Below are 13,185 nucleotides of genomic sequence, written 5' to 3' on the forward strand. Positions count from 1 at the left end.
ATTAGGAAACAATTTGATATTCACATTCATAACTCTAAACAAGTGATGCGTAGAGAAGTCTGGGACATGAGAAAGAACGTTTCTCCTTGCTCGGAACTTCAATACGAAATAAATAAGATCAAAAATCGGTGGTTGAAAAGCTGCAAGAATTCTGTACAAAACATACAGTGGCAGCGGATGATAGGAGTCCTCTGGGGAAGAAATACAAGGTCAATATGGCAGCTACTGACTGTTGCCAAAGGTACTATGAAACAACAAATCCTAAATCTCATTGGGGAGCGGGTAAGGTTGGACTACGTAAGTGGCAAGATGAAGACCATATCAGTATCCCTGACCCCATGCGATATTGGGAACTGTGACCACTGGCCTCTTTTCCATCGAGACCCTACTGGCAGCTATTAAAAACCTAAAGTCCACAAAGGCACCAGTCCCAACCAGGCTTGCTAATGTGGTCCTCAAAAAGGACCCATCAGATTGGACCCCTTACTTGGAGGCTCCATTTGATAGGGTCTGTTGCGAGCATACCATTCCGATCTCATGGAGGCAGTCTGTACTTGTCCCTGTCTACAAGAGGGGAGACAGGAATATGCCAGAAAATGAGACTGCTGTCCACGTTGGATGTGACTGGTAAGCTGTTCTCAGGTTTGGTCTAGGAGGAGATTTAGGCCTGTGTAGCGACTAAAAACATCCTTTATGACTTTCAGACAGGTTTTTTGCCCGGCTCTACAACCATGCAAAACATACGGATGCTAGAACGCTTGATCCTTGAGTCTTCACTTGAGGAAGCTCCAGGGCTATACTTAGCATTTGTCGACTTTAGGTCGGCTTTTGACTTTGTGAACAGAACCTGGCTCTGGAATAAAATGAAGGCCTTGGGGTGTCCGGGTTGGCTTTTGTCTAGAATCCAGAAACTCCACAAAGAACCGGCTGCTAAAGTTCATTTAGACAACGATGGAGAAGTGACCTCCTTGGTGCAGCTCAGTAGGCAAGTCAAGCAAGGTTGTGTGCTGGCTCCCCTACTGTTTAATGTATACATCTCTGATCTTTCTGAGAGGATGTTGAGCAACTCAAACTGCCCCCAGCCCTAGGATCGGAAGGACGAGAGTCGCCTGAATGTTATATGCTGATGACCTCATCATTCTCAACCACATGGATGTAGATCTATGCTGGATGATTTGGCTGAATACGTGAAGGAGAATGACCTTGTAGTTAACCTCGAAAATACTAAGACACTGCTGATCTCCAGGAAAAAGGTAAAAAGAGTGAAACTCGATTCTAACCTGGGGAATGTGGCGTATGTAGATTTTTACACTGACCTTGGATTGGAAATGAGTGCAGAGACTAACTACCCCTATATTATTGCCAACAAAAAGAGGAAAGCTGCTCTGCTGACCCACCTTTTCAGACGGCAGGGTATTCCTTTGAGGGCATATTAATACTTTGAAAGCAGTGCTTCTGTCCGGCTATTTTATATGGCCTTGAGGGGCTGAGGATGAAGGATTTGAGGTGGCTAAATTGTGTTGAGAGTTTTTTCTAGAGGAAGTTATTGAAACTCAGACCATCAGCCCCCATGGAATTGCTGTGTCTGGAGTTGGGCCTGATTTCAATTGGTGGGCAGGTGGAAAGGAAGAGTGGAGAACTATACCTTAAGGAAAGATGACTCCAGAGTCCAGTGTGCTCTATTTTGAAAATGTTGGGTGCCAATTGTGGGAGAAATGGACAAACCAATAATGACACATTTGACGATCTTGTGATGTCTACATTGCAAGAGATAAATCAGTTCCAAATTGGAATACCACAGTTGGTTATCAAATCCTAAAAGCATCATTCAAAGCTAAATTTGAACTATGTGATTGAAATAAAAACTACGACCACATAATCACCTTAAAAAGTCTCAGACATGAGTCCAGTGTGGTTCATAGGTTCAAAAGACTCTAACTATAAGTCATTTGGAGCCCCAACCCTGAATTACGTAGGCTCATGTTGTGCCTTCGTATTAATCAACTCCCACTGTTGTCAGTAGTGGGCTCCCAAATTAAACTATTGCCAGAAGACAGATTTTGTCATATTTGTAAGAACCATGGTACTTTGGAAACAGCTAAACATCTGTTTAGAGAGTGCACAACTCTGGGTACCTTTTACATGTGTACCTACGAGAACCATGTCTACGATTTTGACACTTATAAATCTGATGACTTCTGGACCTATTGTTGAACTCTCCTTCAGTCTCAGTACATCTTGCACTCTACATGGTTTGGAACCAAATAGCAAGGACACTGGCTATTGGAACCAATTCATTTTGTGCTTTTTAGGTATTGCAGACAAAGACACAATGCAGGCTGGAACTGCAATTGTTGTATTTTAACTTTTGTCTTATTTTAGTACGGTTGTGAGTGCAGGCAACTCAATAAGTGCAGCCAGTGGGTGGCTTATAAGTGCGGAGCGGGGGGCTGTAGGGTTGCAGATTCAGGGCACAGGTGCTGGGGGATCCAGGAGGCAGTGCGCAGGGCAACTGGACATGCAGGAACCTGCCCCAAGTTCAGAGGGTAGCCAGGTGACCAGTGCGTGCAGCAGTTGGGGCATCAGCAGAGGAGAAGTAGAGAAAAAGCAGAAGTGAAAAGAAAGGTCTTGAGTCGCTTCCGGAACCGGAAGTGGTTCTGCTCAAGTTTGAGAGAGGTAGGGAGGCTGTTCCAGATGGAGGCTTCAGCCAAAGAGAGAGATCTGCCCACAACTCTTTGCTTGGAAAAGCGACTGACCCTCAGAGAGTTGGAGGTGGATGAGTGGAGGGCTATAGAAGATGTTTAGGAAGTGAGAGTTGGAGGTAGAGCGGTCCCAGGCTCCAGAAAGACTTGTGGATGATGCAAAGGGCCTTGAACTTGATCCTTGCTGCCACAGGGAGCCAGTGAAGAGATTTCAGATCTGGAGAGATACGATTCCTGGGCTTAAGGCCAAGCCTTGTAGTCCTGTTCTGGATAGGTTGCAGAGGTCGGAGAGTAGAAGTAGGAAGATTTAGAAAGAGGCTGTTGTAGTAGTCCAGCCTAGAGAGGACCAGAGATCTGGAGGCAATGAACTTCTGGGGGAAAGTGAGGAAAGGAAGAATACCTCTGAGGCGGTGCTGCTGATATTTGGCTTCTTATAGATGTCAGAGATGTAAGGAGAGAAAGAGAGGGTGGAGTCAAAGATGACTCCAAGGTCCTTAGCGTCACAGGTAGCAGCAGGAAGAGGGCCCAGAGTGGGCAGCCAGAGAGGGAGAGAGGAAAGGAGGGACCTGCTGCTCTAATGAGGAGGATCTCAGTCTTACTGGCATTAAGGCAGAGAATCATTGGAGGCGCACCATTCCTGAATTGCAGCCAGACAGTCTGGTATGAGAGATGGAGGAGAAGCGGCAGAACACTGAAAGTTGGAGCAGAAAGTGGCAATGCGGTGGGCAAGTGGTGCCAGGTATTGGTTGAAGAGCCAAGTTTAGACTCCTGAGGGACACCACAAGTAGAGTGAGGGATAGAAGAGAGGAAAGACCTCAGTCGGACCTGAGAGGGTTGATCAGTGAGAAAGGAGGTCAGCCAGGCGATACCCAGGTTATCACATAGGCAAGGGAGGGAAGGATCGGCAAAGGGCTTCTTAAGAAGGGGGTGCACAAGGAAGTACTTAAGAGAGGAGGGGGAATGTTCCAGCGGCAAAGGAGTGATTGCAGACATCGGCCAAGTCTGGAGCAAGGGTGTCGATGTGGTCCTTGATGGTTCTGGATGAGCAGGGGAGAACCTGCTTTGACAAGACTTTCATAGATCAGACTTGTCTAGAAACATTGTCAGGGGCGAACAAGGGATAGGCAGAGAAGGGAGGAGGAGAGGCGGCCACAGGTGAGCCAGGAATTGAGAACGAGGAGGAAGAAGAAGAGAGGGCGGACAGGATGTCCTGAGATTTAGTGATGAAATGAGAAGCCAATGCCTTGCAGAGCGCCTGCGATGGAACAGGAGAGGTAGAGACTGCAGCAGGGTTTGCCAACTCCCTGCAGATTTTGAAGAGTTCAGCCGAGTTGTCAGATGCCGCAGAGACGTGGGTTTGGATGTGGGCTCTCTTCTTGGCGAGCACAGGGAATCTGTATTGCCTTTGGAGCAGGCGGCAGGCCAGTTTGTGAGAGGGTGCACCTGATGCCCTCGACATCCTCCCAGCCACCCTGCACTTGCATTTAAGGGTGACGAGGTCAGAGTCATACCAAACATTGCACTTGGATTTGTGCTTCAAGCGGATCCTCATGACAGGGTCAACGACATCAAGAGTGTTTGAGATAGAAAGATGATGGTTAGATAAGGCTGTGTCAGGGTGCGAGTCAGCCAAACATGCAGAAAGAGGTAGCAGCTAAAGCCTCAACTGACACACGCTTCATGGGTCGGATGACCAGAAGATAAGTAGCAGTGCTGGGGTCGGCTTGGCCTGAGGGGTGGAGAGAGAAAGGTGGGAGGAAAGGAGGAAGTTGTCACTGGCCATGTTAGTCCCAATTGGAATGCCCAACACACTACCTGTCCCTTACGACCCAAAGCATATGGCCCATGGATCTCTGAGTCTAGCTGTATGTTTTCTGAGACACTTTTTGAAAGGTAATGGTTTAATTGTAGCTATAAACCAGCATCTCATGCAATAAAACTGTCTTAACCAAGTGTGCCATTAGCCACTTGATTCATAAGCAGTATGTGTGTCCATGCATCTGTTCCTTGGTCCAAAGTCCTGTTAAAAATAAGCATTTACAAAGCCAAATATTTTCTCTCTTGCATAGGTATTAGGAATATTCTGGGCACTGCCAATTTATCCCCAAGTTCTAGCACCAATTTCCAATTCTTGCAATCTTATGTTCGGGTAGTGTCATTAAGCACTGTCTGGAAAATGTAGATCCCATGCCTACACAAAACCCCAAACTGTTGGCTTTGCCAATGCCTGCCTATGTGGCTGTAACTCGTTTTACTATTGAGAAGGGTACTATAGCTGCTCAGCCATAATATACTTTCTATCCGTATTACTAAAATTATTATGCTGTTATCATTTGCAACAAACTAACAAAAAGTTTAAAAGAGAAAATAAGTTGCAAGAAAAGACACGTGTTCTTCTCGATTACGTTGTATTTTCCTTGATGTCTGGAAATGTTCGCAGTCATGCAGGTCTATAAAAAAAAAGGTAACCCCCAAACAAGTCTGAAAATGTGCAGACTGAGGCAAATGCAACGGGATTCTTACTGGTTACTAATTCACTCGAAAAACACTGCAACAGGAAAGCCTGCTGCTGGTTGTCTGCTCGTGGACTTCCTGACTCTCGTGGTCCCGAAGCAGCCGCCCGCAGCCTTCCCGCCGAGCTCAGAAAAAGCGAATTCTAACATGGCCCGAAGAGCTGCAAAATATGTGGGTTTCGACTTCAGCACCCAGCAGGTAAACACGTTTTGCTGCTGCGAAAACTGCAAACAGTAGATTTTTCATTAAACATAAATGCAGTTAGGTGTTTTATGCGTAAGCTATTTTATGAGTTTGGAAATCCGATGTCAGACATTTGTGCCACCAAGGTGTACATTAGGGGCTGCTTGAGGAAGTTATACATTCAGATACTTATCGGCGTTTCAGTTTGAGGGGCTGAGAGAGACTGACTTTTCCACCATAAGAGATGAACGACAATGAACCTAAAGTAGACGTAGTCATCCTGTGTTAACCCTCGATCAGCTGGTGGAAGTCGGTAACGTTGTTTTACGCATAGACGTTTCTTTCACGTCGTGCGTGGCATTCAGCTCACGTCCTTTTACGTTAGGATGGTACGTAAAATTACCACAATGCAAAACTAGTTGGCTAACATAGTTGCTCCCTCGATAATACTCATTTCAACGTATTTTTTTTTCTTCAAAGATAATGGACGTGTACTATGATTTTTATGTACGTTTTATTTTAGTTGGAATTCCGGCGATATTTGTTTCAGTAGTCGATTCGAAGTCGCGTAAATAAATAAAGAAATCTGTATACTTAATTTCTGCCTCCTGGCACGTGAATTTAACACTTCTCGTTAGGAAAAGGTGGTCCGACACAGCGTTCTTTGTGTTGCGTTGTGTTAGAATCTGTGACTTGATGTTTGAAACATAGTTTTGTTAAGGAATCTCACAATTAATGATGCAGCATACGTTTTTGAGTAACTTCTGCCGTGCTGTTTTTATTTTTTTTTTGGGTTCGACTCGTATTTCTGTTTTCATGTAATGGCTACGTGAAGTCTGGCCGAATGTGGCTCTCCTTTGCATAGCTCTCAACCATTTGTGTTGCAAAGGCGGGTGAAACCACCCGATTTTGTTTTTGGCGGGTGAGACGCCCATTGGAATGCATGGGCGTGCAGGAGGCTTGGCGGGTGAGTCAGCCCTTTAAAAGGCGGGTGACACCCGCCAAAAGCGTGTGAGTTGAGAGCTATGCCTTTGGAATACGTTGTGCCAAGCACACACTCGCCGGTAATTTCTGGGCTTTGCGTATGTGTCTACAAATAACTCAAGAAGACTAATTAAGAAGACTAATTGTACAAAGTTTCTGAACTGTGCACGCTGCAGCGTTTTGAACGAGCAAAACACAGCATATGAATGTGTTCGAATTTGTCTAGGTTTCTTTCACAGCCTCTTAATCCAATCCTCACTTTCCGAATAAAACGGCGTTCGTTTAAGCCACTGCATCAAAAAAGTGTGAATGTTTTCAAATCACACGGGCTATTATTACATCTGTAATACATAGTAATGTTATGTTAGTGATTCTGTCACCTGACGCAATTTGTACCTATTAATAGGCGATTTTTTATACTCCACACTGTATATCATGATGCGGGGCAATTACGCCTTAGCGTTTGTGTCGATATTGATGCCTCATGATCAAGCCTCATAGTTGGGTCGGAAAAGTGTTGCCAACTTATAAAAAAATGTATACGCAATTTCTTACCTTCAAGTGAACCTTTTTTACATTTTTGAAACTCTTTGAAAACGTGGGATTCTGAATTTAGAAGACTGTTAATGCGTGTGATGTTATTTGTGACGTTTTCACGTCAAGTTGATCAGATTTGTTAGCTGTAGTCTTTTTACATTATTACTGTTATTCTAAAACGTGTGCCCTTCAAATACTCCGTATACGCTATTTTGGAATTTTGACCTGCATATTTACCTCAGAGCTATTAACCTGCATATTTACTCGAGAGCGCTCCAGTTTCGTAGTTCCAAACGTGAAGAAAGCCATTCAGTCACGTTTTTTTCCCTTGTAATTCTGGGTTTTCTAGTCCTAAAACTTTAAATGCAAAAGACAAAACTACAAGTCCAGAATTCCAAGAAAAGTAAGTGGGTGGAACTAGCAACTTTAAATCTCAATGCCAAACATTCAGACTGCAGTAACCGGCAGGTAACACCAAAAGCTCTGCCTTGAAATACTAACTTGTTGAATATCAGTATTGATTTTATTTTATAATTGAGTGGAAAGAGGGTAATGCCTTTGGTCATTGTGTTGACGTTTTCCCTTGTTTCACTTTATCTGCATTTATCTGTTTTCTTAGTTTGTTCTTATTGAGCTTCCAAAGATAATATAAGCTAAAAGATGGTGATTTGACAAAGATTACACAATTTGGTCAAGCGAGGAAGCAGACAATTTACCCAGTGGAGCACATTCGATATGTGGGGAGTAGGCAGTAAGCATCGGTTTTCCCAACCTAAGGTTTAATGTCCAGCCTGTTGGGGGGTTGCACCTTTTGAATTCAGTTTTAATTCCTGCCAACATATCTCTTTCTCTTCATTAAACTGACCATGTCTGCCACATTATACAGCTGGGACACATCAATGTGCCATAAAACACACACTTTGAGGTAATGGTTCGACTTGAGGCTAGATTGAGATCCTTCCAGGAGGGTCAATGGTGTTGTATTTTCCCCAGATTGCACTCTATGCAACATGTGACGTCCAACTGTCTCAATCCATGTACCACTTGCCTGATGGCTCGTTGACGATAACATTTTTGGCACTACAGGCACATAATTAAGTTGTGCTGACGCATGGACTCGGCATCTTTTTTTCTTTCTTTCAAAAAGGTAGCCAGTCACACACTCCTGACCTCTTCTGAGATTGAGAGATTGCAGCAGAGTTTCATGTCAACACGGTAGATCAACTGGACAGCAGCTTTTCTCCAGTCTTCTCAAAGTATGGCTTTCAACGTGTGTGTGTGTATAGTGTGATGTTGCACTTGTGTATCTTAATAAGTACATTTACAAAAATGAAAGCACTTTAAAATCTTCCCTTTGTGTTCTCATTGACAATCTGCAGGCTATAAGAACCAGGCAAGCCTGTAAAAAGCTACGTGTGGCCTGCAGATTGTTCCGAATGCTGTGTTCCCGCAGCAACAGCGCATTACCACAGGTGGATTTATGTATTGAATCTTCTCGGGTAGTCACAGAAAATGGGCTGCAGGACAAATAACTTGTATATATTTTAAATAAGGGTTGTTATAGTTTTATAGCCCACACTCGGGCCACATGGGGTGGTAGGGACCCGTAATCAAAAGACCTTGCTGCGCTCAGGCCTTAACCTGCCTTCAGAGCCCATAACGCCCAGTATGGCTCTAAAACCAGGTCTCTGAAACTGAATTATTATGTTGGCGAGGGACTGCAAACGGTGGGTCAGTAGAGGACCTTAACCACTGTTACAAAACTTGACGTTTCTCTCCCAAAGTTCTGTGTTTAATGTTCAGTGTATCCCTTAGCCAACATTTCACAAGGACAGTGGAGAGTGCAAGGTTCTGGCAAAGTTCTCCTTTTATTTTTAAAGTGATTTTGCCATATCGTAATGGCATAATAACCCTGCGGGCGGGGGTCATAAGGTGTTACCGTCCCTTTACTATGCTTCACCTCAGGCTCATAATTTGGGCATGAGCCTGTTAGCACTTATCCACCATGGCTGCAATGCCTCATTCGGTATCCTTGTCGTGAATTGTTAAATCGGGAATACAAGTCAATGACCTCTTATTGTCACCAGTCCACCACCTCTGTACTGTGTGCTGACCTCAATCCTCTTAACTCCAGCTGCCTGGTTCGGACACGTCCATGGTTCCCTGACACCGCTGGCAGTGTACAGCTTACCTTACTCCAAGTTGCAGCCCACAGGTAACCATCCCTGCTGAGGGTGGGTGTTGTCTCAGTCTTCTCTGGCCTCTGACACTTGGATACATGTGCTGCCGTCAACAGCCTGCGTGATGTTCAGCCTGTCTACTTCAAGTTCTGTTGATTCCCATGGGCTGGATACCTGGGCAATGTTGCCAATTTGGAAGAGCCGGCAGCCAGGACCTTTTGGAGTCATATTTAGGATGTTACTGAAGAGGAAAAATGGTCTCCCAAAGACAACCTATTGGAGTTCTGTGGACTAGTCTTGAATTTGAGCTCTGCTCACAGTACACAAACCCATCAGTGTGCTGTACATACAATACATGCGATCTTTGTGCTTTGTGGTACATGCCCCTTGTTGTGCCTCATGATTCATGACAATCATCACGCCATTTAGCATATTTGTCTATTGTGCACCCTGATAGATGCCCATACCTGTGCAGTACAGTTTATGCTCACAGTAGATATAAAGATCATAATGCTACAGTTATTGCCATCAGAGTGCTTAAAATATTTAGCCATCATAAGCTAACAATTAGTGCTGGATACATCAACCAACCAAAAATGTTGTGGTGTATTGAAATTGACGAACATCCCCACTGTATTTTTTCTACTTATTCATTGTCGATAATGCTCAGCAAACCTCCATTTCATTGTACTCAAGAGTAGAACATGAAACTTGTATTTGTGTTTTAGCAGACTCTAGTTCTTGCAGGATTGAGCAGCAATTACAAATTGTGCTCCGACTCGTGCTTGGTTTTGACAAGTGGGCTTGAGGTGAGAGGTGCAATCAGAACCACTAAACTTTCTGGTGGGCCAATCCGAGCCCTAGACTCACTAGGGAAGATAAGTGACCATATAAGAAGTTCCAGCCGTCTTCCCCGTTCTGACAATTTTTTGATGCATTTTTACATTTGATTTCTTGTTTAATATTTGTGTTTGATGTACTTTGCATTCTGAATCCCCCTTTAAGAAGCCCTTTTACCTTCCCTCCTCTGACCCAAAAAGCATTCCTTGCAGAACCTTCCTCATTATACCAAAAAAACAAAATCCAAACCATAGGACAGGAGACTTTGTTCTTTGGGCCATTTTCTGTGTGTATTTTAACATTTTAATTCCCTCTTTGGGACTTTGTATTTTGCTATTTTTGGAAGTCCACTAAATTCTTACCCCACCATTGAAAACCCTTTCAGTGCCACTTTTTTTTTATCATGACACTCAAAAAAATTAACATTTAGTGATTTTCTTTCTTTTGATGTCAATTGCATGCAGAGAAAAATAAAAGTTGTAATTAAACGGCTCTCGTTGAATCACTTAACGTACAAAATGTTTTAATGGTGCATTTTAAAATAACACTGGTTGTTAAAAATGAAGTCATTTACTAATCCTCACTTGACGACATTTTTGCTTTTTTATTTGTTTTATTGTGCACCTCGCACTGCTATCGGCATTGGCGCATGATACAGGACTATCATTAGTCCTTCAAATGTGTGCTCATATTGATGTCTCACGATACACACCATCTTTGTAGATGTTGTACTTATTTCCTTTCTCCTCCCCGCAGGGGTTGGGGGGGTGGGTGTGGGACAGAGGGGAAAGAGACACAAAAAACATTTCTAAACACTGACATTTTCCAAATCCCTGTCAATTCCACTGGAAAAACAAAGAAACTAAGACGCCCTTTGTGGATATACAACAAATTCCTTGCCCCTTCCATGCAAAAAAGAAGAATAACCCTTGCACCCTTTCTCTTTGTCTCCCTCACAATTTACTAGGGATAAATCTTTGTCCTTGGGAGCGATGGGGAGGAGCTATTGATATTGAGGCAGTCCTCTCTGGGGGATGATAAAGGTGGAGAACCGCAAAGCAATGGAAAGCAACAGTACGATGAAATGGTGCAAGCTGATAGTAGTCTGGAGTAACGGGGAGAGTCTCAAAATGATGTGACAAAGGTAGTAACTGGCTGGGTGCCTTCTTTAGAAAAAGGGGCACCTGCAGCAGAAAGTGAGGGACCACGTGGTGGTGATGGAGAGGCAGCAGAAGAAACACAGAGGCGGATAGGAGTAACACGAGAATGGAGGGAAGCAGCTGGAAGACTAGGTCCAGGTGGACAAAGGCCAGATGCAGGGCAGGAGGAAGATGAGTGCTGATGAGGTGGAGGAGGAGGACAACAAGTGGAAGGTGAAAAGGTGGTTAACTGAGCTGCTGCTCTCATCCTGTTGTGGGGCCAAAGAACTGCACAAAAAAGGAACTGTCAATGTACCCCTCTTGTATGTGTTGGCACATCCCCTACCCCAGGGGGTAAAATGCAGGCATAGGAGTGCAAGTTCTGCAATGTGTTTGTGGTCGGGCAAGAAGAGTGAGCTTTGCACAGTGGACACGACTGTAATGCATAGCCACATGCAGTGATGCATGAAAAGAACTTTAGGACAAACGTGGCTTCTAGTGACCCTCAAATCCACAAGTTACTCTCCTCTAGTGGGGAAGATGAAGTGTCTGCCAGCATGTGTGCAGATGAGTTTCCCCTCCTTGATGTAGCCATGGTGGTGTGTTAAAAAGTCCATTTACAGCTCGTGGCACTGTGGACGCTATCGGGTCGCTGTGCACTGCCCCACTCCGTTAGGAGCATAGCAACGCGCGTGATCGCCTGTTCAGTATCCAGGCACACTTGTCTGCCTTCTCACCATTCCACCATCCCTCAGAAAAATGAGTATGGTGGGAGGAAGACTGGCTGTGTTCCAATGACAAAACTGACAAGGTGCTGTTATGTACTGCTGATTCAGGTAAATATTACCGGATGTAGCTACTGCATATCGGGGAGACCCACAGAAATATTGTCTGTGGCTCTTGTGCAGCAGGGAGACCCAGAGAAATATCTGCAGTTCCAGCGTTTGCATAACAGAGAGCCACAGAAACATTTTGTCTGCAGCACTTGTGCAGAATGGGGACAAGAAGAATATTTGTGCTTGCAGCTATTTCACAGCAGGCAGACCCACAGAATGTTATGTGTGTGGCTCTCATGAAGTAAGGATACACAGAGAAGTGTTTGAGTTTGCATCTGTTGTGTTACAATGGGATGCAGAAATGTACATTTCCATGTTTGTGGCTGTTATGCAGCAGGAGAACCTGAACATTTTCCTATGGTGCTCCGTCAAAACTGCAGGATTGAAGAACAGAACAGTATAGCACAAACACTCATGGCATCAGATAACATTATATTCACTAGAAGTTGGTCACTAGCGCTATCCTTTTTGACGACCACAAACACCACTAAATTCGACTCCACTACTGTGTGTGACATGAAGGGGACACATCTTCTTTAGAGCTGGTGTGTTGGCTATTGCTTGGTGACAGCACAATATACCGCTTTTTCATATTCGTGAATGTATATTTCTCATGTGGCACTTAAACTTCTCTTGTGGTCATACACAATAGCCCCAGCAGCACGGATGACTCACCCAGATTGTAAACTGCACCGGGCATTTTGGGGATTCTGTGGCTACTTTAACGAGAGCTGCTCGCCAGATGGCCTGTTAATAAACCAGTAATGTGGTGGATCATCCCTATCAGAGTGAAATGTGTCAAGTAGATTCTGAACCGCTGAAGTTTTGCTGTGTATTTTTGTTGACCCACTCTTATTGAGGATTCCAGACTCTAAGGAGCTCCAGCTTATCAGTAGGGGTGACTCAAAATGGTTCGGGTGATGCAGGTGACAAGATTTCCTTCTTCATCAAGAAGAACAATGTTCTTAATATTTTGGGTTCTAAGTGTACATGGATTGTATTTTCTTCCTCGGTTCTGCATGCAATTTTGTTTTACAACTGCTTCATCAGTTTATATTTGCACATTTAAACTCTTCTACTGCTGGGTTCTCAGTTCTCTAAATACAACAAGTGTGTCCCGACAGGGAAAAGAGATGGATTGGTTCCAGCGAACTAGATCACTGTATATGCAAATGGTTGAAAACATTTAGTGTAAATATTTTACACGTCTAGAACCTTAGCAGCATTGAAGGTCCTCATAATTGTCCTGTATCTATCAGAACAAAGCACG

The 13,185-nt window shown here is 44.1% G+C and overlaps 1 protein-coding gene across 3 annotated transcripts in view; it reads left to right on the plus strand.

The window, feature by feature from the left end:
• Positions 1–5,261: 5,261 nt before the first annotated feature.
• XYLB (xylulokinase) overlaps positions 5,262–13,185 on the plus strand; it is a 1,749,028-nt gene continuing 1,741,104 nt past the window's right edge. For 2 of the 3 annotated variants that reach the window (XM_069647728.1, XM_069647731.1), the window contains exon 1: positions 5,262–5,414. In XM_069647728.1, coding sequence (XP_069503829.1) covers positions 5,364–5,414 — 51 coding nt within the window. In that variant the 5' untranslated portion in view covers positions 5,262–5,363. Of the gene's footprint in view, positions 5,415–5,657; positions 5,789–13,185 lie in introns of those variants that run through there. The other variant, XM_069647730.1, reaches the window with a different exon arrangement.

The sequence above is a fragment of the Ambystoma mexicanum genome, chromosome 2q (assembly GCF_040938575.1).
Source record: "Ambystoma mexicanum isolate Mex_15411 chromosome 2q, UKY_AmexF1_1, whole genome shotgun sequence".
Classification (NCBI taxonomy): domain Eukaryota; kingdom Metazoa; phylum Chordata; class Amphibia; order Caudata; family Ambystomatidae; genus Ambystoma; species Ambystoma mexicanum.